Below are 14,944 nucleotides of genomic sequence, written 5' to 3'. Positions count from 1 at the left end.
TTAGTAACATGTTTTTTGACGGGTGAAAAATCCTCAAATCACTTCTATTCAGGATACCCCAAGGAACATCCAAGTTTGGTTTTAACTGGTCAAAAGGTGTTAGAGGAGAAGAAAAATTGTAAATAGGTGAGCTATTGCCATCACTTGGCGTGCGTCGTCGTCGTCGTTAACAAAACGTTTTTAAAGTAAAAAATCAATCGCGTTACTATATGTTGTTTGGAAACATTTCATTAAATGATAGGATAGCACCATTAAACAAACAAATATATTCTCTGAAGATCATAGTTTTAATTACTAGTTCCAAAGAGGGAGGGGGAAGGATATTGCGTTATTTAATTGTTTAAATAGAATTGCAGTAATCGATCCAATAACTTCGTAGTAACAGAATAAGCATTTGTATAAGAGAAAAGTTCATATCAGTATTGTTTTATATCAATTTCAGTACTGTTGTCTGTGCCGCATTATTCTTTGTCAAGTTTACAATAATGATACGAGTGCAGCCTGCGAAACAAACAGTTAAGAGACAAGTGTCCATTTTGGAAGAAGATAACGTTCGTGAAAAAGCGAGTGACACATTTGGACCTATTATAACATTTATGAAAGTGTGTGGAACGTATTCTGAAAGAAAGGATGGGCAAGGAATAAAGACATTAACATATCATTTTGGATATTGCATTCTAATGAATATTCTGGTTGTATTACTTTCTTTACGATATTTCACAGTATTCAGCAAGGATTGTGACAAAGTCTATAAAACAATGGGTTTAGTGTCGTTTGCATACTTTTACATCTGTTTATCATCTTTTTGTGTCATTTACCTCTTCTCAAATTGTAAATATCTTCGGGAATTTACCACCACTTTCGATCAATATGAGCAGGATTATAGAACATATTTTGATATACAAACAATGAGAAACAAATTGAAAAGAACAGTCATTGCTATCTGCGTTGCGTTTGTTTTCGTATTTGCTTGTACTTATCCATCACTATTACACTATGAAAAACGACAACTTCTCATAAAAAGTCACTTTGTTCCTTTTGACCATACCTCGGGAGTAACGTTTTTCGTTGTCGGCTTTGTTTATGCAATTTTTGCAATAGAATGCCACGCTATACTTATATCAAATGGTGTTTTCCAACTGGCGAGTTTATACATCATTGAAAAGGAATTTACCTTTATATCTAAAGAGATTAAAAAATGCATTTTAAATCAAAACTTTACTCTTATATTCTCCTTACGTAAGCAGCATGAACGTTTGACAGAGCTAGTTACCATTGGGAATCCCATACTAAAACAAAATGCTGCTTTTCTTTATGTGTATGGTATTCCAAGTATTTGTTTAATGCTGTACGGAGTAACCACAAGTAGTTTGGATACGGTGGATGTTCTAAATATGTCACTTACGATGGGGATTGCAATTATAGAAGTATTCATAGTTACTGTAATGGGAGCTTATTTAAGTGAAGCAGTAAGTGTCATATTTACAATTATTCATGCGACGATATTTCAAGACGCATTATATACTATACCGTTAGTATGCCACAAAGAAAAAAACTTTAGAACCTGTTTAATTTGTAAAAATATCATAAATAGGGCATTCATAAGCAAAATATTTTTTAAATTCATTATATGATTTTAACAAAAACAAGGATTCAGTAAAAACCAATTTCTGTATGTAGCTGTGAAATGATGAATTGTAGGTTATTCCCATTTTCATTTATAGAAAACTGTGTCCGCATGTTCTAAATATTTGATCCAAATTTCTATCGGTTTGATCGAAAATGATCTAAAAATATTGAAGAAGATCTCCCGCTTTTATTTTTTTTAATTATTTTTTCTTATTCAATTTCATGTAAGCAGTAAATTCCGTCCAAAAATGTTGCATTAATATTTTACAGGTGGAAATAATTCGCATAGCGGAGCATATAGAACTAGGTCTTTGGAATCAATACCAAAAACAAAGACCATTTTTTCACCAAAGTTTCTTATATATATTATTACCTTTTTGGTTATAAGACAGACTGCTGATTTTGGATTTTGTTGCCAAATGTTTGATTTTATTCAATCGGAACTCCTCAGCCGTTCTAGTTATACAAAAAAACCTCGGAGGCTCTGCGAAACAAGGCTACAAACCACTAATACTATTTCCCATAGGCTCCAATGCTAATTTCAACGAGTTATGGAGCTTCTACCTTAAGGTTAACCTGAAGAAGACTATACATCACCTGCAAGTGTACACTAGTAGCAGTAGTATGGTATGAGTGACCGGAAGTGACCTTGGGTATGACCGAAAGTGGACCCTGGGTGACCGGAAGTTGACTTACATAGGGGATCCATGACCAATAATGGGAACATGGGGACCCGTGCTATAGGAAGGGGGCTTACAGGTTAGGATGGAGGAAACGAACCTCCATAGGTGTCCTCATTGCGCTTTTTGAATACATTACAGGTGTTAGGACATGTTGCAATGTTTACCTCTGGGACATTAATTCATATCATTGTTTGAATTATTTTTGTATAATCATGTTTAATATTTTTTTTGTATAATTCAGTTTGAATAATTAATGTTGCTATTTTGACTAAGTCTAAAGATAATACGGACAGTGGTAAGGTTTATACGTTGTACAATTGATGTTTACATTCGGAACTTAAGAGCTTTTGAATGGAGGATTGCCTTTCATTTTTATTATAATCAGATTTTTTATTGTCGACGAGTTCATCGTCTATTATCTACAATTATACGCCAAAAGCAAATTAGCAACTCGGACTCCACTAAAACCTCGGAACATGGACCAGGTGCGCCGGTTGCGTAACAACTGATTTGCGAATTTCATTTTTTTTTCTCTTCATATTTTTCATTCGTAGTTTGCTTCCTACCAGTATTTTTTTTTGTTTAACCCGACCTTGTATGATCGTTTGTTTCTTATTAGGATCTTGGACTGTTTACTTCTGTAGTATTCTCGATGTTTTCAAGTAACTTACACTCAAACTTCTATCCGTGTTATGAGGCTCTGAAAATAATGCGTGTTATGCTGTCGCTAAAGGTTTTGATACTTGCTATCAGTGTGAGCTACCTTTTTTTGTAAGGAGATCTTTTTTAGTAAAATTTTATTACACAACAATTGTTTTTCTTCTACATTTTATTTACAATTCATATTCATTGTTCCATTCGTCGGGAAATCGTCTTTTTTCGAATCCGGGTCCTGCTTCATGGTCTGTTCCATAAACCATTCTTTATTCCCCCATTAAGTAATTTCACGATCCAATGTCCTTATGATTCCGCTTTAATATGAATCTCCTTGCCGTCCCAGTATCGTTGGCGTCAAGACTGATTTTTCCACTCAATTTGACCTTCACTTCCCTTTTCCTCGGTAATATGACTTCTGGTCTTTGGACTAGGTGTTCATTGTTAACCCATATAGCTCCTGCTATTTTGATGAAACATCCTATCATTATATAAGGTCCTGGTGTCATAGATCAATATAATTCATCTTTTGTAACTTCCTTGATTTATTAAGGTCGTTGATTCTTATGCAAGGACCTCTGCGCGATACTCCGCTCTGGTTTCCACTTTTATTTGATATTCTGACATTGCACCACTATTTCACGTTCTTAATACAGCTGCACGATCTTTTTTCGAAATCCTGTTTATACAGTTCCATTTATAGGTGTCGCATCCGTTTTCTTGTCGGCTTTTTTCTTTCCTTAAGCTGGTCTACCACGAGGTTTTTTAGGCCTCACTTTTTTTGTCAGTTCATTTCTTGGTTTGCATTGTGCACATACTTTCGTCCATTCCACGTGTATGGCATCACGACTGGTGATCTCTTCTAAATGAATCCCTCGACAGCCTAGTATCTTGTTAATCTTGATTGCTCCAGATGCGTCCAACTCCTTTGCGAGTCGACCAAGAGGTGACCACACATCCTTTTTCATCTCTATTTATACTTTTACTCCCGACTCTTTACTTTAACTTTTGACTCTTTACTTCGACTCTTGACCCTTTCCACCGTCTCTTGACTATTACTCCCAACACTTTACTCCAACTCTTGACTCTGACTCCCGATTTTCTACTCCAACTCTTGACTCTTGACTCTACTCTACTCTATTCTAGTCACCTACGATTTGCTCTTCACTCTTCTTAACCCTAACCTGTTGACTGAATTTAACTCTATTACTATAATTCTAAAACCCTAACCCTAACTCAGTCTTAATCATAAACCTAGACAAACATCAACATCTGATCCAAACCCTAAATATAACACTTAGCCTAACTCGACACTTGTTCATAAACTTTACCCTTACCAAAGACCTGAGCATATATCTAACGGTTGACTCTTACAACTTTCTTGACACTAGACCTTATCTGAAACTTAGACCCTAAACCTAGTTCTAATTTTATTATGACAGTTTCTTTTACGTTAACTCAAACGCTTTAACCCTATTCCAAACACTAACCCTAAACCTAACCCTAAAACGAAACAAGTACCTGTATCTTACCCTAACCCTATAACTAAGTATAAATCTAACTTTCATCAAAGACCATCAAGACTAAAACTTAACACAAGACCTAACTGTAGATCTAACTTTAACCATAACCTAACCTAAACCTATCTCTAAACCTAACCCTAACCCCAGACAAAACCCTACCCCAAGACAATTACTAAGAACTGGTCCAAACCCTACACTTAATCATAAAATTGGACCTAACACAAGAACAAACTATAGATTTAACTGTAATCAAGACGAAGACCTTATCCTAGATCTAACTGTACCAAAAAAGAAGACCTTACCGAGATCAAACACTAAACCCTAACCCGTGACCTATACACCCTCAATATAAAACTTATCCTAGTGTTTACCCTGACTCTCTTTAGTCCGGTCTTTTCTGTGTTTAATCAGCGCCACCTTTACCATGACTCTATCCCAACATATAATCTAATTCAAACACTGACTTTTTTATTTGTTTTTAGGTCTAGTCCTTACTTTTGTTCTGATACTTCTTTCTATTACAAACCCTAACTTTCATTAAACATGTCTTTCCTATGTAAACCCTAACAACTCCTCAACCCTAACCCTAAGTCATGTGACTAAGTATAATGTGTTCTTTAGGTCTATTTCGTATTATTGTGCTGACTGTTTTCTATTGTGTGAAGTCTTACTCCTGACCCTATCCCTGACTATTACCTTAACTTTAACTCATGTTCTGTTTGTTTGTTTTTTTTCTATTGTTTTAACACTCATCCGAACCTTGAATCTTACCCTGGTCTTATTCCTTGTTCTAGTCGTTTTTCTATTGTTGTTACAGTAACCCTATTCTTGACTCTTACCCTTCCCCTAATCTTTGCTGTGGTTTTCTATTGTCTGAACACAAAAGGGTTAGAGTTGCTAGGGTAAGGGTTAGAGTTAGGGTTAGGGCTAGGGTTAGGGTTAAGGTTAGAGTCGGGGTTAGGGTTCAAGTGAGAAAAATAGAAAATGAATCAGAACAATACTGATCAGACTTACAGAACACTAGAGACTTGGGATTAGGATTAGTGTTCAGACAATAGAAGAAAAAACCAACCAGAACGAAGATTAGGGTTAGGGCTTGGGTTACAGTTAGAGTTAGGTTAGAGTGAGGGTTAAAGTGATGGTTAGGGTTAGGGTGAGAATAATAGAAAATGAATCAGAACAATACGGAAAAGACTAACTGAACACTATAAAGTAGGATTAGTGTTAGGTTAGATTAGGATAAGGATTAGGGTAAGGGTTAGGGTTAGAGTCAAGGTTAGAGCTAGTGTTAGGATTAGTGTTAGGGTTAGTGCTATCGTTGGATTTATTGTTAGGGTTAGGGTTAGAATAATAGAAAATGAATCAGGACGATGCACAACACTAAATACTTGGGATTAGGGTATGTGTTCAGACAATAGAAAACCTCAGCAAAGATTTGGGGAAAGGTAAGAGTCAAGATTAGGGTTAGTGTTTAAACAATAGAAAAACGATCAGAACAAGGATTAAGACCAGGGTAAAGTCAAGGTTCAGATTAGTGTTAAAACAATAGAAAAAAACAAACAAGCGTCAAAGTTAAGGTAAGAGTCAAGGATAGGGTTAAGGTAAGCCTTGGGGTAAGAATTGACACAATAGAAAACACTTAGCACAATAATACAGAATAGACCTAAAAATACATTAGACATAGTCACAACACTTAGGGTTAGGGTTGAAGAGGTGTAAGGGTTTACATAGAAAAAGAAAAGTCTAATGAAAGTAAGAACAAAAGTAAGGACTAGACCTAAAAACAAACTAGAAAAAGGATGTGTGGTCACCATTCGGCTGACTCGCAAAGGAGATGGACGCATCTGAAGCAATCTAGATTTACAAGATAGTCCCCTGTTGATGGATTCATTTAGAAGAGATCCCCAGTCGTGATGCCATACACGTGGAATGGACGAAAGTATGTACACAATGCAAACCAAGAAATGAACTGACAAAAGAAAGTGAGGCCTAAAAAACCTCGTGGTAGACCAACTTGAGGAAAGAAAAAAGCCGGCAAGAAAACGGATGCGACACCTATAAATGGAACTGTATAGAGAGGATTTCGGAACAAAGATCTTGCAGCTGTATTAAGAAAGTTAAAAAGTGGTACAACGTCAGAATATCAAATAAAAGTGGACACCAGAGCAGAGTGTCGTGCAGAAGTCCTTACATTAGAAAAAACTACCTTAATAAATTAAGGAAGTTACAAAAGTTCAACTAGATGAATCGTATTGATCTACGATACCAGGACTTTATATAATGAGAGGATGTTTCATCAAAATAGCTATATGGGAGAGGATGCTTCATTAAAAAGAGCTATATGGGATATACAATGGAAACCTAGTTCAAAGACCAGAAGTCATATTATCGAGGAACAAAAGGTAGTGAAGGTCATATTGAGTGGAAAAAAATAGTCTTGACGCCAACGATACTGGGACGGCAAGAAGACTTATATTAAAGCGGAATCGTCAGAAGATCTGATCGTGAAATTACTGAATAGGGAAGAAAGGGGTCTGTAATAGGTGATGAAATGGTCAATAAAAAATCAATATAATTATGACAAAAATGAAAGCTCTTAACGTTCCGAATGTAAATATCAATTGCACAGCGTGTAAACCTTACAATTGTCCGCATTATCATTAGACGGTAGTCAAAATAGCAACATTAATTATTCAAACTGAATTATACAAGAAATGTTAAACATTCTTAAACAAAAATAATAAAAACAATGATAAAAATTAATGCCACATAGGTAAACATTGCACAACATGTCCTAACACCTGTAATGTATTCATAAAGCACAATAAAAACGGTTAAAAATCAGTACATGGGCTATTGAAATAACCAGTAAAATGAGAGTTTTAAACATCTGTCTTACCTATTCAAACAAACTACATAATCCATTGAACACAAAGAAAATCAAATCATAAACAAATAATTAAATTACACAAAAAATAATTAAACTACAAAAAAAAATAATGATAAAAAATCAAACATCCGAGTTGCACCATAAATGTATTCATAAACAAAGCCACTTATAAATCAATACATTCAAAAAACCCGGTTGAAGGACATCTGCTAAAAACATCTATCGAAAGTGCTCAATCAATTTGACTTTATTACACAATGACAATGAAATTACAAATAATTTAAATAAAAATAAAGATATAATGAAGAAATAAAAAAAAAACAATATAAGATAAATCTAGTAATGATAAGCTCCCCCTTTTTATACTTATCTGTTTAAAGAACACCATACTGTATAATGACACTAATTATGGCACTTAATGAGGAGGTTAACTGCCTTGCAGTCGACATCGGCTCCTAGAAGACAATGAGCTAAACATAGAATGGAAATTCCCCTACATTTCACCAAAAAAGGGTATTCCTACAGAACTCGTAAAAAATATTTAATTCAGTAAGTTACAGCGGCCATTTAATGTAGAAATAAAGCAAATATAATTCCCCGCCAAACACAACCGCACTTGTGCAGATTTGATGTGCACTTTTTCCACAGCAACATAACACAAGTGCACTAAAACTTGTGTAGGACTTTTTTTGAGCACGTTCTAAAAGCTCATTGGTTGAATTAGTGGTATGTAGGTTACAGACCACCAATTCAACCAATGAGCATCTGGAACGTACGCAAAAATAGTCCTACGCAGAAATTACCCCTGTTCCTCATAGTGCTGTGAAAAAAGTTCTCATCTTATTTAAAAAATTTAAACAGTTTCTGACAGGAAAAACATTTCTGTACATTTTATAGGTGCATTTTGCTTCTTGTGATGTGAAGCCTAATCTCCATAATGATTTTTAAATATACCCCTATCTTGTGAAAACACTGGGATTTCCCATGCTATTTATAGACCCTTCACTTCCGGTGACCAGTACTGCACTGCAAGTCTGCTAACCCCACATGCCATTCTGAGGATTGTGAGCTGACATATGTAGAATCATGCTGATATATAGTCCTCTGCAGGTTAAAGTTAAGGCAAAGTCCAGAGAAGCCATTGAATATTGTGAAATTAGCATAGAAGCCTATGGGAAGTGGAATTAGTGGTTTTTAGCCTTAAGATGAAGCCATGGCAAAATGAAAAGTTTCTTGAAATAGCTTTAAACTACTTGAAGATCTTGTTAACTTTGCCATGAGAGGAATACACAACAAAAATCCTTCAAAATATGCATTTTTTTAAGTTATAGGTCCAAATTATGGAAAATTGGTCTTTTTGGCTGATTTTTATGTCCTATCTTGTAAAAAGTGTAGAAAATTTAGTAAAAATATCAAATATTAAACTTTGAGGGCTATATTTACCTAAATATGGTGGTAATAAGCACTTGAAATCAAGTTTTGTGTAGATTTGAGCAAAAATTAGGTTAGAAATGAGGAAAAACTCACTTTCATTACTGCGGTTAAGGCTATATAAGCATTCCCCTATGGCAACATGGAAAATCCATTATTGAGCACTTTTTTTGCTTTAGGTGCCCTTTACTGGTCATGTTGTAATGTGAAAACACTGTATTTACAAATTTAAAGCCAAATATATCACCTTTTGTGAAAATTTAAAGATTTAGGATTTTTGACATGTGATCCAGAAAAAGGGGGAGGCATGTCAGAAATAAATTTTTAAAAATAGACCAATTTCTCAGAAAATGATTACTTTTAAAACTATTTCTTCATTAATATTGTTAAAAAACAAGTTGTGATTGATATTTTTTATTTGAAAAGTCAGAAAAAGTTCTTTGCAAATATTTAATGCATTTAAGTATGGTAGAATATTGTCACTTTTTTGCTCGCACAACTTGGTTACCCTATATTTAGAAATCAAATATTTAAAAAAGTGCTTATCACATTTCACTGAAACTTTGCAAATGCATTCAGTATGTGTGTAGGAAGATACCTGTATAGTGATTTATTTTTTCTAAGACAAAAAGTGACTCTTTAGGTTACAGACCACCAATTCAACCAATGAGCATCTGGAACGTACGCAAAAATAGTCCTACGCAGAAATTACCCCTGTTCCTCATAGTGCTGTGAAAAAAGTTCTCATCTTATTTAAAAAATTTAAACAGTTTCTGACAGGAAAAACATTTCTGTACATTTTATAGGTGCATTTTGCTTCTTGTGATGTGAAGCCTAATCTCCATAATGATTTTTAAATATACCCCTATCTTGTGAAAACACTGGGATTTCCCATGCTATTTATAGACCCTTCACTTCCGGTGACCAGTACTGCACTGCAAGTCTGCTAACCCCACATGCCATTCTGAGGATTGTGAGCTGACATATGTAGAATCATGCTGATATATAGTCCTCTGCAGGTTAAAGTTAAGGCAAAGTCCAGAGAAGCCATTGAATATTGTGAAATTAGCATAGAAGCCTATGGGAAGTGGAATTAGTGGTTTTTAGCCTGTAACCAGAATATGTCCGGAATTTGATCGATCCGATTCTAAAATTATAGTTTTAATGGTTGAATTTTTACCATTACTTTTTTTCCAGCCTTCTCGTTTCGGCCAAAATTCTTGACAGTTATTATTTCTAGTGACATCTAACCAATTTTTTAGTGCCACCTGGTGGATAGAACTATTTTGAGTCGCGTATGACTACAAATCCGGCAATTTTTCAAGAAGAAATTTTCCTTTCTGCATCCGATGTTAATTTTAGTAAAGCGGAAATAGCCGAGTAGTTCCGAGTAGTTCACATTAGCCTACGACCACATTTATGTAAAACTCTCATTTACTAATTTGATTTACCGATAAATCAGCGATAGTTAAATACATCAGAACTGCAGTCATTCCTCTTTGATCTGATATACACCTCTTTCTTCAGATTAAAAAGTATATACTCAATTTCATCAATGAATATATGGATTTGACAAATGTCGCCAAACGTAGCTATACTGCTTTATAAAATGAGAGGATATTATATTTTTACATGCAAGTATTCATTGTTGGTAATGTAGTACTGAAACTGTCAGCACCATTAAACTTAACTTGAAATGATACTTTTTTTTTATTTTTCGTATTTCAGTTGATTTTATACGCATAGAGTTGACCACATGTGCTCTATTTCAAGAATGCGAGTAAAAGATGTACTTAAATGATAAAACGTCTAATCACCACATGTTCCACTAAATATATATGACTTCCAAATACCGGTGTTACAGTAAAGATACACCGTACAAGCTTGTAATTAATGATAATTTTAAAAATACAAAAGTTTGAAAAACGGTATTATCTGTCATGGATAACATCACAAATTTTCACTGTATTTGCACTGGTGCGATATGAAAATTTATTGCACGCAAATGATGCATTGCTTTCTATGGGAAAATGATATTGCTTAAAATCAAAGGTATATAGATTATTCATCCTACTTTCAGGCACACGGACCTTTTCATGAACTATTCAAGGTAGATTTTGACATGATGTCACAACACGATATAAGTCAGGTATTTTATATACTATATTATACTGGTAAACAAGTAATTAATCCATAGCACTGGTTCAGTGGCCATAGAAAAGAAAAAAATTAAACAGTCAAAACTCATTACAAAAAAGACGAGCTGTGCTTGCTTCTGCGGGTGTATGTATCAGTTTTATAACACGTATTAGCTATAGCGTGTGCATACACTGAAATTGTTGACTATTGATATTCGTCCAACCTTCTCCTGAATAACCTAATGTAAAATACTAAATATAATACTTTTTGTTTTGTATTGTTTTGTTTATTTATTTATCTATTTTAAGTTTTATAAAATTTTATTTCTTATGTTCTGTGACGTTTAAAACGAAATGAATAATTACTTGGATTTTATGTATAGATACAAATTTTCATGGCAAGACTGTCTGGACCAACTATTGGTGTCAGTGTGTATGGGTTGTTTGTAATTGACCATTCAGCAATTCTAATGGTAGGTATCCTACATTCAATATATTTGAGACTCACGTTCGGCTTAATTTTTAAAACTTTTTATTTTCCGACTTGGAAGTTTGGTGCCATCAGTCAATGGTTCAATATTTAGCAAATAGTTAATTGTACGGAGGGTCATATGGCATTATATGGACTGGTATGTCGACCCGAAAAAATTAAATGGCCCGAAGCGCAGCTGAGGTGCATATAATTTTTAAGGGTCACATACCAGTTCATATAATGCCATTTGACCTTCCGTACAAATAACTATTTGCTATATCATACTTTTCCAATTAAACAATAATCTCTGAATAATTTGACCGAGTTTTTTTGTTCCACGGATTGTACGTTTTGGAGTCTTTTGACTCCTGTATAGCCTTCAATGCGTTTTCGTCTAACGAAGCAAATCTGCAAGACGACATTTTTGTTTTGATTGAAAATCAAATAACGGGATCGAATCCGAACGAGACTGTCAGTGAAAATAAGGCACGCCTACCGGTCCAATATAATTCCCAGCCGGTCCATATAACGTTTACGGACTGATGCAATTTGAATAAGGAAATTGCTATATAATTTCTTAGAGTATTATATATCATTTTAGTAAGCCTTATTAATGATTATTGAATATATTTAATTAATAATCGATTGCTTGTAAAATTCAGAGTACTTTTGTGAATCAAAGTTAGTTTTATCATCTTTTTTGTAATTTTCAAGAAACTTATTTTACTGATCTTTGCAGGTGCTTGGAACCATAATTTCATACGCTGTGATTGTTGTCCAGTTAAACTTAAACCCAACAATGTGTACATCTTTGTTCATCAATGGAACTGTTACCTAGCAAAAAATGTGTTATAAGACGTGTTATCAAATCTAAAAACAGCAAAGTATACACCCGATATAATTACAAGTTTATGTTACCCGGTATTTCAGGTTTTTTTCAAAATAAGAACACATGAAGTAGTCAAAACAAAACTAAAAGAACAACTTAGTAAATAAAAGAGATAGACATGCGATTGTACGCCATTTACTAATGGTACAATCAACAATTTATCAATTTAGAACAAGTCATGAGTCATGCAAGTTAATTTATGGTCATATTTTTGATTTCCCAAAATTAGCTTTTGTCTGTTTCTATTGGAGAGTTAAGAGTAAAATATGAAGTTTGTAAAAAAATTGACACTTACCAGTCCACTGCAGTTGTTACTTTACATAGTTTCATCTCACATTGTTGCCGCTAAATGTTCTTGTAGAATGAATAAAGTTCATGCGTAACGTACACTTGCTGTCCTATTTTATTTCCAATTTGCATGAGACGCATGCGTAGAACGATCCATTTTTACTCGTAGCACTTCACAAAGTTCACGCTCCTATTTCATAATTTACGTTTTCCCGAATGTTCTCATCGTTATAGGCACTGTCCATTCATATGTATTTAGAATTAACCTACCTAGTTATTTGTTGTTGTCGTGCCGTCCGATGTTTGAAAGCTCACTTTTCTCAGCGGCCTGTTTTCATAGTTTTGGCTGCGATGTTAGTGGCGAGTATAGCTTCCGGAGCGGTGCTATTTATTTTTTATATTGTAACGGATTAAAAAAACCGTTCTATTATCATCACTCATGTTTATGAAATGTGTTGGATTATTAAAATATGTCATTTGTAGGATAGCCTGGTCTATATTGTGTACACAGAAATCGTGGTGATCCATTGAGATGTGTTTTTTTTATGAAAAGTCAAAATGGTCTAACTTTTATTTCATAGGGTAAAATCTGATTCTGTTTAATGTGTATGATGGTAGTAAGCACACATCTTCAATATTGTATTGTTAATAATGTAATTCATTATTAAGGAAAAATTGTTTTACTGAAAACCTTGTTTTTCATACAAACAAAATATGGATAGTCACCACATTTGTTACCGTTTTGAATTGTTTAACCGATCCGGCGATTGGAAAACTGTACTCAGCTATGTATCTCAATTTTTTTTTTTTTTTTGACGTTACCGTAAGTAAGTCTTTACGTCATGACGTCATATGTTGCACAAGCTGTCAAGTGGTATAAAAGGAGAAAATTCGATAGAACTGATCTCACTCTACAAGTTGACGTACTCCCAAACAGTTAGAAGGTGAAACGCTCTCGGACCCACGTGGGGTCTGGGAGTAGGCCAAGGCGTCAACACAGCAGCCCAGCCGCTAGTAGGACATAATCTGACCGAGTTCTTGGGTCAGGTATCCCGAAGGCTGGGCTCCGCTACCTTCTACTACTAACCGGCATTACTAACAGAATACCCGTTAGAGGCGGTCGTGCGAGATCCGTAAGGATAGTCAAGACCGTAAAAACCCCCAATCATCAGAACTGATCAGTCGTTATACGACCTCCGAAGTGTATCACTTCTGCCTAATACACGTTATACGTGAGACTAACTGCCTAGTTGAAGTTCGCATATCAGCCGACGTTTATTATAACGACAAACATATTGTCTTTACAGCGCTGCTTCCAAGCAACTAGAGGTCATATTTCAAAAAGGTCATTATCAATAAAGAATTGTAGCATAAGAGACGCTATACTAAAGTTCTGATAAATATAAGAGTCTACATAAGTTTATAACTTCGTTGAATTTCGCACCAGATACCAATACATTCGTAGTAATGATATTTTCGATGGATTAAATAATCCAATGATCACATAAATACACCATACCGGGTTAAATAACCAAGAAATAACTATGATGTCACCTGAATAAAATATAACCAGTGCGAACACAACCTAACTAAAAATACAAACCGGATTTTATATATCAAATGCATAAACTTACTTTATTTTTGCTATATATCATTCTTCGTCGACACGAAGCGCTTGACCAGAGCTATTCCAAGTTGTATACCGCTTGCAAATGTTATGAAGTTTTATGTTAAACTATTCAAATGAATACAATTAAATAGTAATCTATTTTAATACGTTCCCATCACTTATGCCAGTGTATTAAACCAACTGCATTACTGGTCCATTACTTGCGTCTGTCGTTCCAGAGGTACTTGTCTGTCGGTCAGTAGTAAGTCACTTCAGTCGTAGCGGTCAAGGTCGTTACACATTTGGTGGAGACTATCAGTCACTACTACCGTAACGGTCGGGGTCGCTACAGTGTTGGCAACCAAACTAGTTTATTTTTAGAAAGCGGAGGCTACAAAGTGATTCCTATTGTAATAGAAATAAAATTATACGATTGTTAAAATTTTAGAATTATTGCAATTGAAAGTTGATTTAGTGGGAGATTTAATTTCCTCATTCAATATTCCAACATTTTTATGACGCTCTAACTAGAGTATTGGCGTCATCTACGTTCCAACGTACTTCAGTTCTGTTTTATCTTTTGATCGAGACAGACGTATTTTACATTTTAAGAAATTTTCGGTGTAGCTTTGGATTTTTCTAAATTATTTTAACTTAACTATTCATTTGAAGGAAATGAGACCAAAAATGATTAAGTTTCATTATTTTGAAGTGATTTTTTAGCAGACTCGAGCTGGT

At 34.5% G+C, this 14,944-nt stretch overlaps 1 protein-coding gene across 1 annotated transcript; it reads left to right on the top strand.

The window, feature by feature from the left end:
• Positions 1-454: 454 nt before the first annotated feature.
• Positions 455-12,928, top strand: LOC148623972 (uncharacterized). The gene is made up of 4 exons (XM_088566349.1): positions 455-1,469; positions 10,891-10,959; positions 11,332-11,421; positions 12,160-12,928. The coding sequence occupies exons 1-4, from the start codon at positions 486-488 to the stop codon at positions 12,256-12,258; spliced, it is 1,242 nt and encodes a 413-aa protein (XP_088422475.1). The 5' UTR covers positions 455-485; the 3' UTR covers positions 12,259-12,928.
• Positions 12,929-14,944: the final 2,016 nt, after the last annotated feature.

The sequence above is a fragment of the Perna viridis genome, chromosome 2 (genome assembly GCF_037379345.1).
Source record: "Perna viridis isolate PV_CMFRI_1.1 ecotype Kerala chromosome 2, ASM3737934v1, whole genome shotgun sequence".
Taxonomy (NCBI): domain Eukaryota; kingdom Metazoa; phylum Mollusca; class Bivalvia; order Mytilida; family Mytilidae; genus Perna; species Perna viridis.
Note: the sequence above shows the minus strand (reverse complement) of the source record. Positions and strands in the feature narration are given on the sequence as shown.